Source organism: Stegostoma tigrinum, chromosome 4, assembly GCF_030684315.1.
Source record: "Stegostoma tigrinum isolate sSteTig4 chromosome 4, sSteTig4.hap1, whole genome shotgun sequence".
Classification (NCBI taxonomy): Eukaryota; Metazoa; Chordata; class Chondrichthyes; order Orectolobiformes; family Stegostomatidae; genus Stegostoma; species Stegostoma tigrinum.
Window position 1 is genome coordinate 116,838,906 of NC_081357.1, and position 16,452 is coordinate 116,855,357.

Genomic DNA, 16,452 nt, shown 5'->3' on the forward strand with positions numbered 1-16,452 from the left:
ATGGAGTTTCAGTCCGCAACAAAGAGCTGATGGCTCTGAGGAATGCCTGCAAGCAACTACGGGATTGATTTCTACACGGCTGAACTCCTTGTGGGCGTGCATATTTACGTCACAAGCCATCGGACTACTAAGGAAGGAAGGATCTATCCTCTCTCTGCAGTTAAAACAAAACTAAAGCCTTAAGGAAGTCAGCTTATTTCACTTTATCAATTGTTTCAAGCTGTGGCTCTTTAACAACACACCAGAGATGTTATAAATATAAATCAGCTACTCTATACCTCTTGCGTGCAAGTTAAAGTACCTGTAGAATGAAGACTGAGTAACAGCAGGAACTGATAAGCCAAAAGGATCATGTCAGAAAATTCTGTTGATAGGTACCATGTAGCTTCCTTTTCAGTCTTTCTCTCTGCCAATGACACCCATTTAATTTTGTGTCTGCCAAACCGTATGTGTACGGGGAATTTTAGAACAGGTTAGAGTTTTAACAAGTAGAGTTATATGTTGACAGTTCATAATTGCTTATCTGCAGTTAGAATCTTTTTATTGGTAATAAATACTAATTCTTGGTAAGGAAGGAAACCTAATCCATGCTTTCTGCATGTCTGGGTATAAAATAGGTAATTTATGAATTCTGGGTAATTTAATAAAATTTCTATATTTTGTCACTGCTCCGCAAGTAACGAACTCAAGTTTCAGCAGTTGAAGACTCTGGGTCGGTATGTGATGGACTTTAGAAGGAAGAGGCAGAATCTGACTAAAACCTAGAGGATACTGAGAGCCATGGATAGATTGGACGTGGAGAAGATGTTTCCACTGGTAGATGAGACGAGGACACAAAGGCACTGCCTCAGAGTGAAGGGATGACCCTTTAAAACTGAGATGAGGAGGAATTTCTTCAGACAGACAGTGGTGATTCTGTGGAACTTATTGTCACACAGGGCTGTGGGGGCCAAGTCGTTGAGCATATTTAAGACAGATATTTATAGGTTCTTGATTAGGAAGAGGATTAAGGGTTACAGGTAGAAGGTAGTAGATTGGGGTTGAGAAACATATCAGCCATAATTGAATGGTCGAGCAGGTTCAATGGGCTGAATAGTCTAATCCTACTCCTATGCTTTTTGGTCTTAATCCTTTATCTACCTTGAAGGTGATCCTCAATAAGCACTGTTCTAAAACAGCCTTCCAGTTTTCATATATTTATTTAGAAAGAAAGGACGCTTGCCTATTTGTTTACAAGGTTACAAAAAATCTTTACAAATTCAAAGGAAGCTCATAGATTGATTGATTCTGCCCTTGAGGAGTAACATCATTTTTACTTAACCCTGCCTTCAGAAATATTGAAATATGTTTAATTCACTTTAATATTTCATGGAAGATTGTCTATGGTAAATAAAATGCAACACACTTAGCTGTTACAAGGAAACACTAATTGGGAGGATCTGTGTATCCAGAAACAAAGCTTTCATGATCTCTATTTAAAAAAAATCAATTTGCTGATAAATTGCTTGTAGAAAGTCCTGAGATAAAGAATTCTCATCACTGTGATGAGAATTAGTGATGAAAACCGGGCACTGAATTAGTAGACTGTTCCGCTATAGCTGCCAAAAAACATAATGGAACTTGAAATTATGTGTATGGTTAAAGTAAACTAGTAAAATCGCCTATTTTAGCAATCACACTACTACAAAGTTGGATTTTCGCAATTTCAACTTTCAATGCAAGTTACAGAAGCACTCAAGCCAAACCATGCTTCAGATAAACATCACTGCAGACTTCAAAACCAGTATTTTGATAGGTTACCCCATTCAGATAAAATAACGTCTTCAAAAATCAAAAACATCATCATCATCATCATCATCAAACGGCCAGTCCCAGTCTTTAAAGGCCATATCAAGCAATCTGCAACAGTTCAGGGAACGCAAATTGATTTAGTGAATGCACATCATTCCGACTATCATTTTTTTTTACACTTCTTCACAATGAATAACATTTTTCCCAATTCTACAACTCCTGTCTAGATACACATATGGAAAATGACACTTACACAAGGCATCAGAGTTCTGCTTAAAACTATGAAACTGGGTCACTGTCTTCAAGAAATAGGAATAAAGTACATCGGTTATATTTCTCCATCAAAAATTCAAGAAATTGCACAGTTGACAATGCCTACAGTGTTATTTTTGCTTCCACAAATACTGGAACTGATTGAATTCAGATAATTTTTAAGAGGTATTTGATCTGGAGACTTTTAAGAGTTAGTCAAGATTGGTATCAGATTTCAAAGCATGAATTTGAAATGAAAAGTATAATTTCCATTTGCATGCAGATTACAAAGAAGTTGCGGTTGCAAAATTATCAGGCACGATAAAGTAGTTAGGACAAAAGTCTTAAATTCAGCATAGGCACGTGCAAAGCAAAACTACAGTGACCCACTAAACTTACTGGTACAATTAAAATGTGTCAATGTAGGATGATTCGAAGAATGGGGCCAGAGTCAGAGCTACAAGAATAGCAATAAAGATGGAAATGAAGCAAATATTTACATATTAGAGAAGTATTAAAAACATGGTAAGATAGTATTTGCATAGCTCCTTCCTGACTTCGTGAATTTATCAAGTAGCAGAATCATATAGATAAACACAAGTACAAAACAGATCCTTGGTCTCTGTTAGGTTAGCTGATTATACAGATAATGATGTTAGATGCAATTCAAGTGATCTCTGAGGTCTGGATAAAGGAATGAAAAACTGGTCAAAGCTCCTTATTCCTAGATCATTATGCCATAGAAATGGGTAGGTATACTTAGCAGTATCAGAATTGGTGTGATGCTCATTGGTGGCAATTAATGTCAAAGCTCTTACATTTGTTCTGCAATAGCTACTTCAAGAGCATCTAGGACGATGGTTGGAAATCATACCCTTGCAAAGAAATTAAGTTTCAGTAGAGGGGTAGGATAGAAATTTTAAAAATGCATGCAATCACAGCTCAGAATGTGCTCACTGTTTTCTCTCCCTTAGATGAACAGTGGTCTCCTTTGCCACAGGTCAAAGCAAATTCTTACAATTAAAAATATTGCAGCTCAAAGCTGTTTAGCATCAAACATTTCATTTAAATGGTGGCCAATTTTAATTAAGAAATAGGATTATGAGGAGAGGAGTCAAATTGGTTTGCTGTATTGGTAAAATGTAAATTATACAGTTTGCCATTCACTTGGCCATAACATTATCGCATTCTACTAACAGCAAGTCAAATTATTGGCAGCAAATACTGCAGCTATTCTGAAAAAGGACGTTAGTGCTTTTCATGTTGCAATAATTAGCATGTGGTACTACAAACAGGATCACTGTGAATGTAAAAGGAGTAGGCTACATCTCTGAAAGGCTTGTCAGGGCTGATCAAAACAATCTTATAGGGGAGTGGTTTGTGGCAATGGAAGAGCGCAAATTAGTTGAAACAAAAGACAAGGAGGAAGAGAAGACATACTTAAGTCATTGGGTTCTGTGAGGTTAGTTTAAACAATAGTTGAGAGAAAAGATACAGACAGGGGAAATAACTAGGTTGTTGACAACAGAACACCTAGGTATCAACACTGGGATAATCTAAGTGCAGAATAAGAATAAAAGGATGATGTTAAAAAACTGAAAAAAACAACAAAGGTTAACTTTAGTGATAATGGGAACTGCAGATGCTGGAGAATCCAAGTTAACAAAGTATGGAGCTGAATGAACACAGCAGGCCAAGCAGCATCTCAGGAGCACAAAAACTGACGTTTCGGGCCTAGACCCTTCATCAGAGAGGGGGATGAGGAGAGGGAACTGGAATAAATAGGGAGAGAGGGGGAGGCGGACCGAAGATGGAGAGAAAGAAAGATAGGTAGAGAGGAGAGTATAGGTGAGGAGGTAGGGAGGGGATAGGTCAGTCCAGGGAAGACGGACAGGTCAAGGAGGCGGGATGAGGTGGTGGTAGGAAATGGAGGTGTGGCTTGAGGTGGGAGGAAGGGATGGGTGAGAGGAAGAACATGTTAGGGAAGTGGAGACAGGCTGGGCTGGTTTTGGGATGGAGTGGGGGGAGGGGAAGAACTGGGCTGGCTTTGGGGTGCAGTGGTGGAAGGGGAGATTTTAAAGCTTGTGAAGTCCACGTTATCAACCCATTGGGTTGCAGGGTTCCCAAGCGGAATATGAGTTGCTGTTCTTGCAACCTTCAGGACCTTCCTACTCTCTTGCAACCTTCCTACTTCCTCTCTACCTATCTTCTTTTCTCTCCATCTTCGGTCCGTCTCCCCCCTCTCCCTATTTATTCCAGTTCCCTCTCCCCGTCTCCCTCTCTGATGAAGGGTCTGGGTCCGAAACGTCAGCTTTTGTGCTCCTGAGATGCTGCTTGGCCTGCTGTGTTCATCCAGCTCCACACTTTGTTATCAAAGGTTAACTGGATTTGTGTCAGAATGAAGAATGCAGTTTGCTAACTAGAACACAATTTAAAAGGGAAGTGGAGGTAGGTAGTGGCTAAGGAAGTGGTTTCCAAGGAAGAGCTGTTCAAAAACAGATTCCAAAAAGTATATCTTTAACAAGCTGACATTTATTGCCATTCATTGTTATCTTGAGGATATTAAAAGTTCATAATATTTGTTATACTACATAGGCCAATACAGATAGGGACGTCAGGTACCATTCCCGAAAGACAACGAAAGGGCAACTGGATGTGGTTATCAATTTGTCTGTTCCTGTTGCACAAATTACTAGATTCAACTTCACAACTTGAGATATTGTGAATCAACCTCAAGGCCTTTAGGTGCTCGTTGAATAACATAACCTCTCCTTGGAAACTGATTAAATGTATATTAAAAGCGATTATAAAATCAGGAATTGTCACTCATTGATTTGTAACTTAATGCGAACACTCCTTGTTAAACGTAAGAAGCATACATATCTGCAAGTGGCAGATTGTCTGGATTGACAAATGTTACAAGAATACACTGTTAATAACAGAATAGTGAATAACTTAGTGAAGGCTAGATTGCTTGGTTATAATGATTCTCAGTCTACAGTTTTCACTGAAGCGACAGAGGCTTAAACTGAAAAGATCAATAGTATTTACCTGGGCTTAGTTGGTGGCAGCTGTCGGCTCGGCCTCCTCATAGACTGGTTAGGAGGAACCCGCATTGAGGACCTTGGAGAAGATCTGTGGAAGTTGGGATCATGTGCAGGAGGTTTCTTTGGAATTTTTTTCACCAATCGACTCACCCATTTCTGTTGTTCTTCTGTTGAATTAGCTAGTAATAGCAGATCTTTTGCAGATGAAACATCATAATTCACTGTAAAAGAGAAGGAACTAGATTAATGATCTTCAGTACTGATTAAATGTGAATGTTGTATATGCCTCTCCCCATCAGGTGTCACAGCTATTTAAAGCCTATGAAGACTAGGGAGAAGAATAAGATATTGAGTTCTTGGTGCAGATCACTATTCCTGTAGTGTATAGAAGCAAAGTACTGTGGATGCTAGAAATCTGAGATAAAAACAGCAAAAACTAGAAACATACAGCAAGTTTAGCTGTATCTGTAAAGTGCGTTTTACACCTGTGACTTTTCATCAGGATGGCCACTCTTATGTACTTTTTGTTGCATGTTGAATGCCAGGGTGAAGACAGATGTGAACAGCTACTATTAAACAGGCCACAAATATTCAACATCAATAAGAAAATACAATAAGTTTGTTACATAGGAGATAAACAGAGCAAGAGGAGATGTGGAAAGGAAAACAGACAAAAAAGTGTAGAAGTCAAGTAACTGCACGCGTACAGAAGGCAAGTGAAACAGAAACAGAGAATGAAAAGACAAGTGGCAAAGGAAATGCATTTATAAGAATGACAGAGGGATCACCAATACTGAAATAAAGATATACAGAGTCAGAGACAGTTGGAGGAAAGAGTGCATTAGCAAATGTCAAAAAGACAGAGAGACTGGAGACAACAGAGGAAATTCCTGCAGATGTCGGGATTGGCAACAAAATCAGTAAATACTGGAAATGCTCAACTCACACAGTATCTGCATTGAGACATAAGATTACAATTTCCTGCTTCTTATCCCATGGAATGATTATCTCCTACCTCAACACTACCTTCCTTGTCCTTTTCCTGTGTCTTTCCATCTACATTCACAACTAATCAACAGCCTATATCCATTTTACTAGTTTCTAATTTCCTTTTAGAATCAAATCCCCTAAACACTTGCATCATTGCTTCAAATCCACTGCCCCAAACTGTAAGCAGGGCAGATCAAAGATTCCTCCATTTGCTCAGGATCAAACCTGACACAAGGAAGATGGTTGTGATTTTTGGAAATAAGGCATCTCAACTTCAGGGCAAGTCTACAGGAATTCAGGGCCCAACCATTTTCATAAATGACTTTCCCTCCATATTAAGGTCAGAAGTGGAGATGTTTGCATCACGTTCAGCATTATTGCAACAACTCAGATAATGAAGCGGTCTTTGTTCAATCTATGTTCCAGCAAGACTTGGACAATATCTAGGTTTGAGCTGACAAACGGCAAGTAACATTTACACCATGCTACTAAAAGGCAATGACCACCTTGGACAACAGAGAAACTAACCACTGTCCTTCAATATTTAATGGCTTACCATCACATTGAATTGGTCACGGCTAGGAATTCTACAGCGAGTAACTCACCTCTCACTCCCCAAAGCCTATATACAAGGCACAAGTCAGGATTGTGATGGAACATTTCCTACTTGACTGGTTAAGAGCAGCCCCAACAACACTCAAGAAGCTCAACATCATCTAAGCCATGGGGTTCCAACATGCGGTCAGGCCCTCGAGCCCAGAGCCGTGAAATGGACTAAATGGACTTTGTCTTAAATTCTCTTTTAAAAATTTTTTTTAAGGTATTTTATCATTGGAAGACTGTTATTATGAACTTTTACTTCTCTATTTTCCTAAATTATTACTACAATTTTGTATTTTTGAAGGTCCGTAATGCTGTACTTTTGTAAATAGTTTTTCCCTAAGAATTTGTACAAGAATGAGTACGTAATAATAAAATTAATTCAATTCCATCAGCAGCGCGTACCATCTATTGAATTGTACAATTGCACTCAGGCTCCTTCAACACCATAATCAAACCCACGATCGCTACATTTTGAAGGATAAGGACAGAGAATACATAGGAAAACTGCCACCTGCAAGTTCCCTCCAAGTCAGGCATAATCCAGACTTCACTGTCACTAGGTCAATTCCCTCCCTAACAACAGTATTGGTGTGTATTTACTAAATGAACAGCGGTGGTTCAAGATGACAACTCACCACGTTCTGAAGGGCAACTACGGATGGGCACCAAATGCAGGGCCAGTCAGCAAAGTTCACATCCCATGAATGAATAAAAAAAAATCTCATGACCCAAATCTCACCATTTCACACTGACAACTTCTCCCTTGACTCCGCTCAATTTCTCCAAATTAAAGGTGTTACTATTGGTCCTCGTTAGACCTGGCTTTGTGGATGATACAAAACATTCTTCGGTCCAGATTGACTTAAGCTCTCCCCGTGGACTTTGCATGTATCAGGGCTGTTGCCTGCACACGTTCTTCTGACTCCAACAGCTACCTTGACTCCATTTTGTCTTCTCTCACTTTGTTCAGACACTATCTATTCTCCCAATTTCTTTATCTCATCATCCGTTTTGACAAAGCTACTTTCTACAAGCACAATTTCACTAGTTCTTCGGCACAACATCGTGGGCCAAAGGGCCTGTACTGTGCTGTACTTTTCCATGTTCTATGTTCTTTCATTTTCCTTAGGGAAGGCAAGTGGAATATTAGTACTTATTTCAAAGAAATGGAATATAGGAGGGAAGACTTGCCAAAACTATAGAACATACTAGTCAGGCCATAACCAGAATACAGGTGAACAGATCTGGTCCCTTTATCTAAGGAATGATATACTAGCAACGGAGACAGTTCAGAGAAGGGTCATCCCTTGACAAAAAGGCAGTTTGCCGTTTCCCCGCTGACAAAATGCACAAGAGCTGTTCCTAACCCCACCTTCTGGTTCCCTGCTTGCTGTCACCAAACACTCCTCTGGGTCCCCAGTGGTTGCCTTGTTGTTGGTAATAACATACCTAGTTACTCATCACTCCTCAAATCACAGGTTGCTTCTCTTCCATGTGTTGTTGATCGATTTACTAGTAAGTAACGGGTGAATCATCATGTGAATTAAGCACAGCTTCTCACTCTTCTCCTCAAATCTATTTGATGGTCTGATCAGTTGCTCGAGATTGAAATTTTCCAGAGGATTTCTGGAGTTTGCAGCTAATTCATTCTTTGCCTTCATGGGTTTCGGTCACTAAAGCACATTTACCACACCATAATAGACTGGGTAAATATGAATTATCTGGTGACAGTCCTGGTTTTAAGTAATTTCAAGCTTCTTAATTCTCTTCTTGTTTTACTTATGAATTTCTAGCACCTTTCTTAGTATGGTGACATTAATTTAAACTAGATTTTCAGAGTACCTCAAACAAACATAGCTTGAAGCATGCTGCTCAATCCCCCGTTCCCTAACAAACTTTTAGAAAAGATCTGATGGCACGACTGAAATGTGGGGGAACTGAACTGGAGCTCTTATAAACATCTATAAAACAAGTTCATAATGGATATTAACTCAATGTAACTTTCAGGACTGGGTTGTGACAAATTCAATGCCACATTTCCGACAAAAATAACTAAATTCCAGTGAAAGGCGCAATATAAAGGCACTGAGAGTGCTCATTATTGGCTTAGATACCATAACTTCTAATGATCAAAAATTAGATGATTAGATCAAAAACAGACAAGTAAAACTATTGTTGATGGCCAGCTAACACCATGAGTCAGTATTCCTCCATGCTGATTACCACAAAGAAGAAGCACTGAAAGTGGTTGGGACACAATGTACACTGAGTTGAGTACTTCAACATACATCGGTCATGAACAGCTGAACCAATATTGATTGAAGTATTTGGCCGAGCCAGCTGAATCCTTCAGAAAATCTGTCAGGCTGGACATGCAGCAGTTGGTGAAAGAACCAATAGCTTCCTGATCGTGCCCTCACCAATCTATTTGTTACAGATGATTATGACAGTATTGGTAGTTGTATAGTTTTTCCAAAGACCAAGACACCCTCACAATCACACTACTCAGACTACCATTGTGTTGAATAGGATAGATTCATAACAGATCTACCTACTGAAAACTGGCATCCATGGGATGACATGGGTAAACAGTGGAATTGCATATGGCAATCTAGAACAAGGCAGAGTAATTTGGCTTTTTGAAGCCCTTCCTTAGAGATTTTTCTGAAGGACTTTTTCTTTTGGTTTTCTACTTTTCATTTTCACTTACTTCTTTATTAGGTTTTGGACTTGAAAGCATTTTGAATGATACGTGTAAGTGGCAAGTTATTTTGGTTTCCTCCTGAGGTCCAGGATCATACAGGAAACCTTCAGCAATGTGACTCACATCATACCTAGAGACGGGTTCATAAACTGGATACAAGGAAGGCTTTGAGCCTTAACAGCCATCTTAGCTGTGGTACTGAGGGCTTACAGCAAGAATAAGCCAGTATGTCCAAAAACAAAATGTCACATGGACACAAAAGGTGATTCTAGGGAGTTTGTAATGCTATCTTGTTCTTTTAAAAACTTAAGAATGAGTTGAACTGTGCTATTTTTCTTCACATTTGTCATCTGTATAAAATGCATTAACTTTGTTATTTTAATATATTTTAAACAAAGACTGAAAAGTTACTTGTGGATGATCTGTAATATTTTAAACGTTATCCATATAATAAATGCAGTTAGAAACAAATTTCTCTACAAATGTACACTGAGGGAAAAAAACTGCATAATGACAAAAACATAACTTCAACTACTTTAAATTATTTTGGTGAAATTTATTGAGATGGATCTTGAAGTTTCAAATTGTAAGTAAACTGCAAAAATATTTTGCCCTATGCTAAAAAATGTGAAACCTGGACATACCCTTATACCTACCTTTACACGGTGCTATAAGGTCCTCCTTTTTATCCATATGATCTTTGTGACATTTGATATGGCAACGGCGACACTCCAAAGCTGGTGGGGGTTTAAACATATGCCACAGTGGCTTCGTACAGGCTTCACAGTTGGTTGGGAAATGATAGAGCGTTGGTATAAATTCATGACCTTTGTGAGGGATGTAGCTTGACTTCTCTCCCAAAGCAGGTGGTTCCACTGGAAACTCTTGCTCCTTTCTACTCTCTCCCTCATTAGCATATAGGATCTATAGAGCACGGGACAGAGATGTTTTGAATGCCAGTCAGTTTTGAAACTTATAATCAACTGTATACAATTTTAAGGGGACATGTTAATTAAAACAAAGCTCTTCAATAAGTTTCAAAGACCCACTTACTTGAAATATTCTAGGAATCTCTTTGGCATCTGCTCTATATACATCACCCTGTGTAACTGGCCGGACGTGGAAAAGTTTGCTGTGAAAAAGCAACATTCAAATGACAAAATATAAATTCCCAGATGACATTATTCTACCACCAGCCATTTCCAAAATTTTAAAATATATCAGCCAAAAGACATATTAAGAAAAATTGAAAGCCACTCTGTTGTACCATACCAGCAGACGTCACATCTTTTAAAAACACTCCAAAACTGTTACTTCTTTTGCACTATAATGATTTTATATGACAAGAGGAGTTACATTCATAAGCTTTCATTAGATCACATTTAATCACAGAAAATAAGACAGTTTAAGCAGAAATCCTGGACTGAAAATTGGCAACTATAACATCAAAAAAACTGATACACCTTTACAGGTAACTGTTACACGAAGCACACAGATAGAAGATAAATTTTAGTTTTAATCCAGAAGTCACTTTAACCATTGGTTTAAATACTTGTTGGTGCTCCTATTAAGATTGATGACTTGTAACTATTTACTTATTAAAACTAAAGCAATTTAGCTGTTAAGTTTAGTATTAGCAGCATTTAGCCTTGTTCAAGATAAAGTCAGGCATGTAAACATTTGCACCTGTCACTCAAGTATTCATCTGGAACGCAACACACTACTTTGAAAAGTGCATTTTTGAGCTTCATTTGTTTGCTATTTGTAACTCTTTTCCATAACAGGACATTAAATTTTGTCAGTATTTCGGATTACAGAAAGGTTACTTTGAACTGTAATTCAGAGACTTCACAAATTTGGGAGGCATTTGAGAATGCCTTTCTTCTGTGTATGAGCAAACTGCGATTGAAAGTGAAGTGGATACACAAAAAATGAAACATTGACTTATATCACCATGCTAACATTGATAAATTCTATTGCAGCTGCACTTTTATAACATGGACATTTAAGTATAACTTGAGTAGCTATCTAAAACTAACACATGAATTATACAGAGTTCTCTGAAGTGCAATGTCGATTCACAGTTTTCATTTTGATAGGTTGAGATGGCGCCCAATTGTATTTGGCTTTGAATGTTCAAAATCATTTTAATTTGTTCTTGAATTAGGAAACAAATGAATGATTTGCAGAAAGCACAAAAGAAAGCATGACTGTCTCTGTACAAGAGAGACAAAGGAAATATCTGTAAGGGTGGAAGAGCCAAAACGCGAAGAATGGAAAACACTTTTCACCTTTGGCACTAATTGTCAACATCAGACACTCTGGCTGTGGCATACCACAACTGCAGAGAAAGCTTCCTTAGCTGTGCAAAATTGTAAGCTCATCCAGTTCAACCATAAATGACATAGACTATGAAAAACACTCATGATGTGGTGTGTGCATAATTCCCGAACAGTACGGTTACGTTAGCACTTGCTTATTTTCAAATTTGATCATGGGATAAAGGCATCACTGGCAACAATTACCCACTCTTAACGACTCTTGAAAAAGTGGTGCTAAGTCACTTTCTTGAACCACTACAGTCAAAATGATGCAACTGCACAACTGTTCAAGAGACAAGCTCCAGAATTTAGCCCCAGTGACTGTGTATGGTAATATATTGCCAAGCAGAAAGTTGCAAAATAGTAAGCAACTCACAAATGGTAGGGTTCACAAGTATGTGGTCCCTTTGTTTTTCAAACTGGTAGGAACTGTATTTGAAAGCTGCCAGTGATGGAGCATTGGCAATTTGCTGTAGTCTATCTTGCAGATGATGCATGTTGCTGCCAGTGCAGCAGTGATGGAGGGAGTAAATGCTTAAACTGGTGGATGGAGTGCTAATTTAGCAACTGGGTGGTGCTGAGTTTGAGTGTTGCAGGAACTGTATTCAGACAACTGGGGCATAAGCCATCATACTCCTGATTTGTGCCTCATAGATGGTTTGGATAGCCCAAACACAATTCACTTTCATAACTTAATGTATCATCTACTTCCTCAATACTACTTTTTTTTTAACATATGACTAGTTACTTACTCAATATCCAATACCATTGAAGGATTAGACAATTCCTTGTCCTGTTCACTATCATAAAATAGAATCTTCTTACTGCTCACAACCACGTACTGTAAAACATAAGAAAAATATTATCAAACAGCAGCTGAAATATTACAGTCAAGCCTCGAAGACTTGTGTGTTAAAAACTGTAAGTTGATTTTTTTTTATTCAGATACTGAAACCAAAATTTTTCCATTCCATCTTAATATTAGGACTAATCACCTTATCAACATAAGGAGGTTGCACTTATAAAGCACCTTTAATGTTGATAGGCATCTCAAAGGGTTGCAGAGGTATACACAGAACAAAAAAAAAGACACGATTATCAAATTGGCCGTATGGTCGAGCTCAAGCTCCCCTGGTAGCTGCCATAGGTGTCACTCAGCAACATGAGGCCAAACTCTGGGCAAAGTTAAAGGAAGGTGGAGAAATCATACAGGGGACTCCATGGAGGGGAAAAATGTGGACAAGATCACAAACGCCAGAATCAGCATGGAAAACCATGATAAGGATTTGAAGGTATACAGACTCCATCTTATACCTTTATTCCAAACTAAGGAAACAATGAGGGGCACAGTTTTGGACAATATTTTATTTCCTGTGTACAGCTGTGGGTGCTACATTATAGAAAAGATGTGAATGTATTGGAGAGAGTGCAGAAACAATTTACAAGAATGATTCCAGAAATGAGAAACTTCAGTTATGAGGTTAGATTGAAGAAGGTCGGCACGGAGGGTCAAAAGGCCAGTTCCTGTGCGATACTGTTGCATGTTCCAAGTTGGGACTGTTCTGCTTGGAGAGAAGATGGCTGACAGGAAACAAACACACAGCATGTTCGAGAAACTCAGCAGGTCTGCCAGCACCCGTGGAGACAGAAACAGACAAACACAAGACGGAAATAGGAGGCAAAAAAAAACCCGGTACAGACAAATTCCTATGTTTTACTGTCCTTTGTGAGCATGTTATGCATCAACAGTCTGTGTATTTTTAAATTTTTGTGGCCTTTTTGAATCACACCAAAGTTACAAGTGCTCACTCAGCCTCATGCTCATGGTAATTAGATCTTATTCAGACAATTTAGCATTAACAGAAATCATTTATAGTTTGGCTATTTTGCAGTTTCTTTTACAATTTTCAAAAGTTTAAGCTAAATTCAATTTCAGTTTGAGACTACACATACGTAGCCTCAGAGAGCTCCAATGGCCAGATTTCATAATTGCTAGTTGGATTCACGTCCAAATCCCTTGGATTTGACAGAACAATGATAAGTCGCAACCATATCTACATCTTTAATACATGCAATGAAAATTCCACAAACCAAAATGACCACAATCTTCATTCTTACATAAAAACTTTATGCAAAGATCAGTTAATATTTTTGCATTAAATATTGTATTACTATTTTTCATGTCTGCAAATGTGACAAATTGTCAGGATTTAACAGGTAAGCCATTCATTAAAATATCCAAAGCTATATGCTGGTATATTTCTCAACTGATCACCACCTATAAACCATGAAAGGCATATCTTTGGCTATTTCACTGCAGTCATCACCAGACCCCAGAGATCTACTAATATACATAGTAACACTAAATTTCAAACCGATACTTTATCCAACTGAAGATTATTAACCCAGATATTCACTTAAAAGGGAAGCTCATTGGAAGGAAAAAATCATACCCGTTTCCGCCATAGGAATTTCTTTGTGTTGTTTCTCATGGGTAAGGAAAGCCAACCTTCCAATCTGGATTCTGAGAATAATGGAAATGCAATTTAAAAAACAGACTCCCACTTGACCAAACATTCTGGGCATCTAAATGGAGTCGCATTGATACTTGCTTTCCTGGCAGTTTTGATGCCAGTATCTAATCATGTTTAGATTTAAAAAGCCTAATTCAACTAATCATTTTACTTTGCATTTGTAATCCAGCATTAACAAACAGTGTTGAAAAGTTACTGCCAGCATGGAAGCACATCTTCCATACCCAATTTGTGTGACTATCTTAAAGTGAAGAAATGTAAAAATTCAAACCTGCAGAAATATTGTTCCATCTTCAATCTGCATTTGAAATTGTATATTTTCCAACCATTTGTACTAATAAATGCTATGCACTGAAGAAATTACAGTAATTTACAACTTTTAAAAAAATAATCAAATTTATCTTGTCCAAATTACTGGATTTCTTCAATATTAACTTGTTTGAACAAAACAGAACATGCTAGAGTCAAGAATCTGCACTGTATTGAGAACAAAAGCTACATAACTTAAAATCAAGAGGTTAAGGTGATCAGCCATGCCAAGAATTAAATTCAAAGTTAATGAGTTAAATGTCAACATTTTACTGAACCTTTAGCTCAATGTAGTGATAAGAAAGGGTTTCTACACATTGGTCAATGCCAATACAAAAGATGATGACACAGCTTTATATAAAAGTAATATTTTGTCTTCTGTATTCTCCTGCATGCAGTCATAGTCTGCTTCAAACAGCATTTTGGTACCTCAATCTTTGTGAATACAAAGACTATTAGACAAACTAATAATAATCGAGCTGTTTTTAAAAAGCAAATAGCGTTCAAGTCACATGCAGTACGTCACCTGGGGAATCAAGTTCAAGTTCAGGCTCAGAGCCAGGATCAGACTGCGTACGTACAAAGGGCTCTGCATCTTCATCTGACTCAGACTCAGAATCAGAATCATGGACGTAAGAATAAGAGGGCTTAGTGGCAAGGGTGACAGAGGTGGAAGAGCGTTTGTAGCTAAAAGACATGGACTCCGTCGTATGAGACTGAGTGATACGAACTGAGAAAACCAAGGCAACAGGTAGAAAAGTAAAAATTTTCATTTTTCATAGCTTCAATCAGTGTAGAAAATGATTAGAAAATGAATAACAAAAATAAGCTGAAATAATCAGGTAGAAAAAAAGGAAAGTAGTTAGTTAATGGAACTTTTTAAAAAAGTTTATAGATTGTGTTTTCTAAGATGGATAAAACAGCCGTATTTTATATTGCTACACACAAATAAATTATTTTACAAAGAATTTCTAATGCATGTCTCTCAAAATAAACACTGAATTTCTACAGTAATTGAGCCAAGCGCCAAAACTCATTTCATTTTGTTACCAAACCACAGCTTTGAATTCACATCCACTGGGAAATGGATCAAGACTGTGTAAACATATTTTACTACACATTATTTCAGTACAACTTAGAAGTCTATTTTGCTCTTCCAAGTCTATTTTGCTCTTCCAAACTTGAATTATTACATATTTGATGTATTTAGTCCCAACCTTACAATGATTTCTAATTTAATCAACAGTGAAAAGGTACAGTTTTCAAAGGTCTTAGTGATTATTAATCCTGAATATCATCCTATTTAGTTTGACAACTTTCTTTGGAACAGCTTCTGAGTAACAGCCATGGGACTCAAAACATCAACTCTGTTGCTCTCTCTGTACAGATGCTGCCAAACCTACTGATCTTCTTCAGCATTTCCTATGTTAATGGAAAACTATTCAATTTCCCTCAGGTAAGTTTCCAAATAATGTGTGATCCTCAAAAGAGAACAACATTCTACAATAATACTTCCCAAAATTTTATTTTTTAATCTTGGTCTGCTGCACTCAGTCTTGAACACACACAATCTCTAGAACCCAATATTGCAGAAACTGTTAGATCCCAGTCTATAGTCAACGACAACAACACTCTTGGAAACAATGATGTAGATTTTGAACTAAACAGTCTTTTTAAGCAAAGTACTATGATTTTGGGCTCTAATTCTAAGTTGCTTACTTTTCTTCTGGTCATAAATACTTTGTAGTCTAAACAATTTATGAATATATAAAATTGCAATAGTAGTTAAAGCAAGAGGAATTAAGGATGGGCTAACTGAATCAAATATCTTCTGCCATAATGAGTATCATACTATGAAATAACCCTTCATTGATTCCTGTCACATCAGGCCCTACGTGCAA

The 16,452-nt window shown here is 37.7% G+C and overlaps 1 protein-coding gene across 5 annotated transcripts in view; it reads right to left on the reverse strand.

Annotated features, from left to right (window-relative positions):
* rock2a (rho-associated, coiled-coil containing protein kinase 2a) overlaps positions 1-16,452 on the reverse strand; it is a 210,561-nt gene that overhangs the window by 8,119 nt on the left and 185,990 nt on the right. For 2 of the 5 annotated variants that reach the window (XM_048530490.2, XM_059645621.1), the window contains exons 27-33: positions 15,078-15,281; positions 14,162-14,232; positions 12,461-12,549; positions 10,441-10,519; positions 10,044-10,311; positions 5,095-5,311; positions 1,801-1,899 (exon numbers count right to left, since the gene is read on the reverse strand). In XM_048530490.2, coding sequence (XP_048386447.1) covers positions 1,824-1,899; positions 5,095-5,311; positions 10,044-10,311; positions 10,441-10,519; positions 12,461-12,549; positions 14,162-14,232; positions 15,078-15,281 — 1,004 coding nt within the window. In that variant the 3' untranslated portion in view covers positions 1,801-1,823. Of the gene's footprint in view, positions 1-1,800; positions 1,900-2,442; positions 2,501-5,094; positions 5,312-10,043; positions 10,312-10,440; positions 10,520-12,460; positions 12,550-14,161; positions 14,233-15,077; positions 15,282-16,452 lie in introns of all 5 variants that reach the window. The other 3 variants (XM_048530491.2, XM_048530492.2, XM_048530493.2) reach the window with 3 other exon arrangements.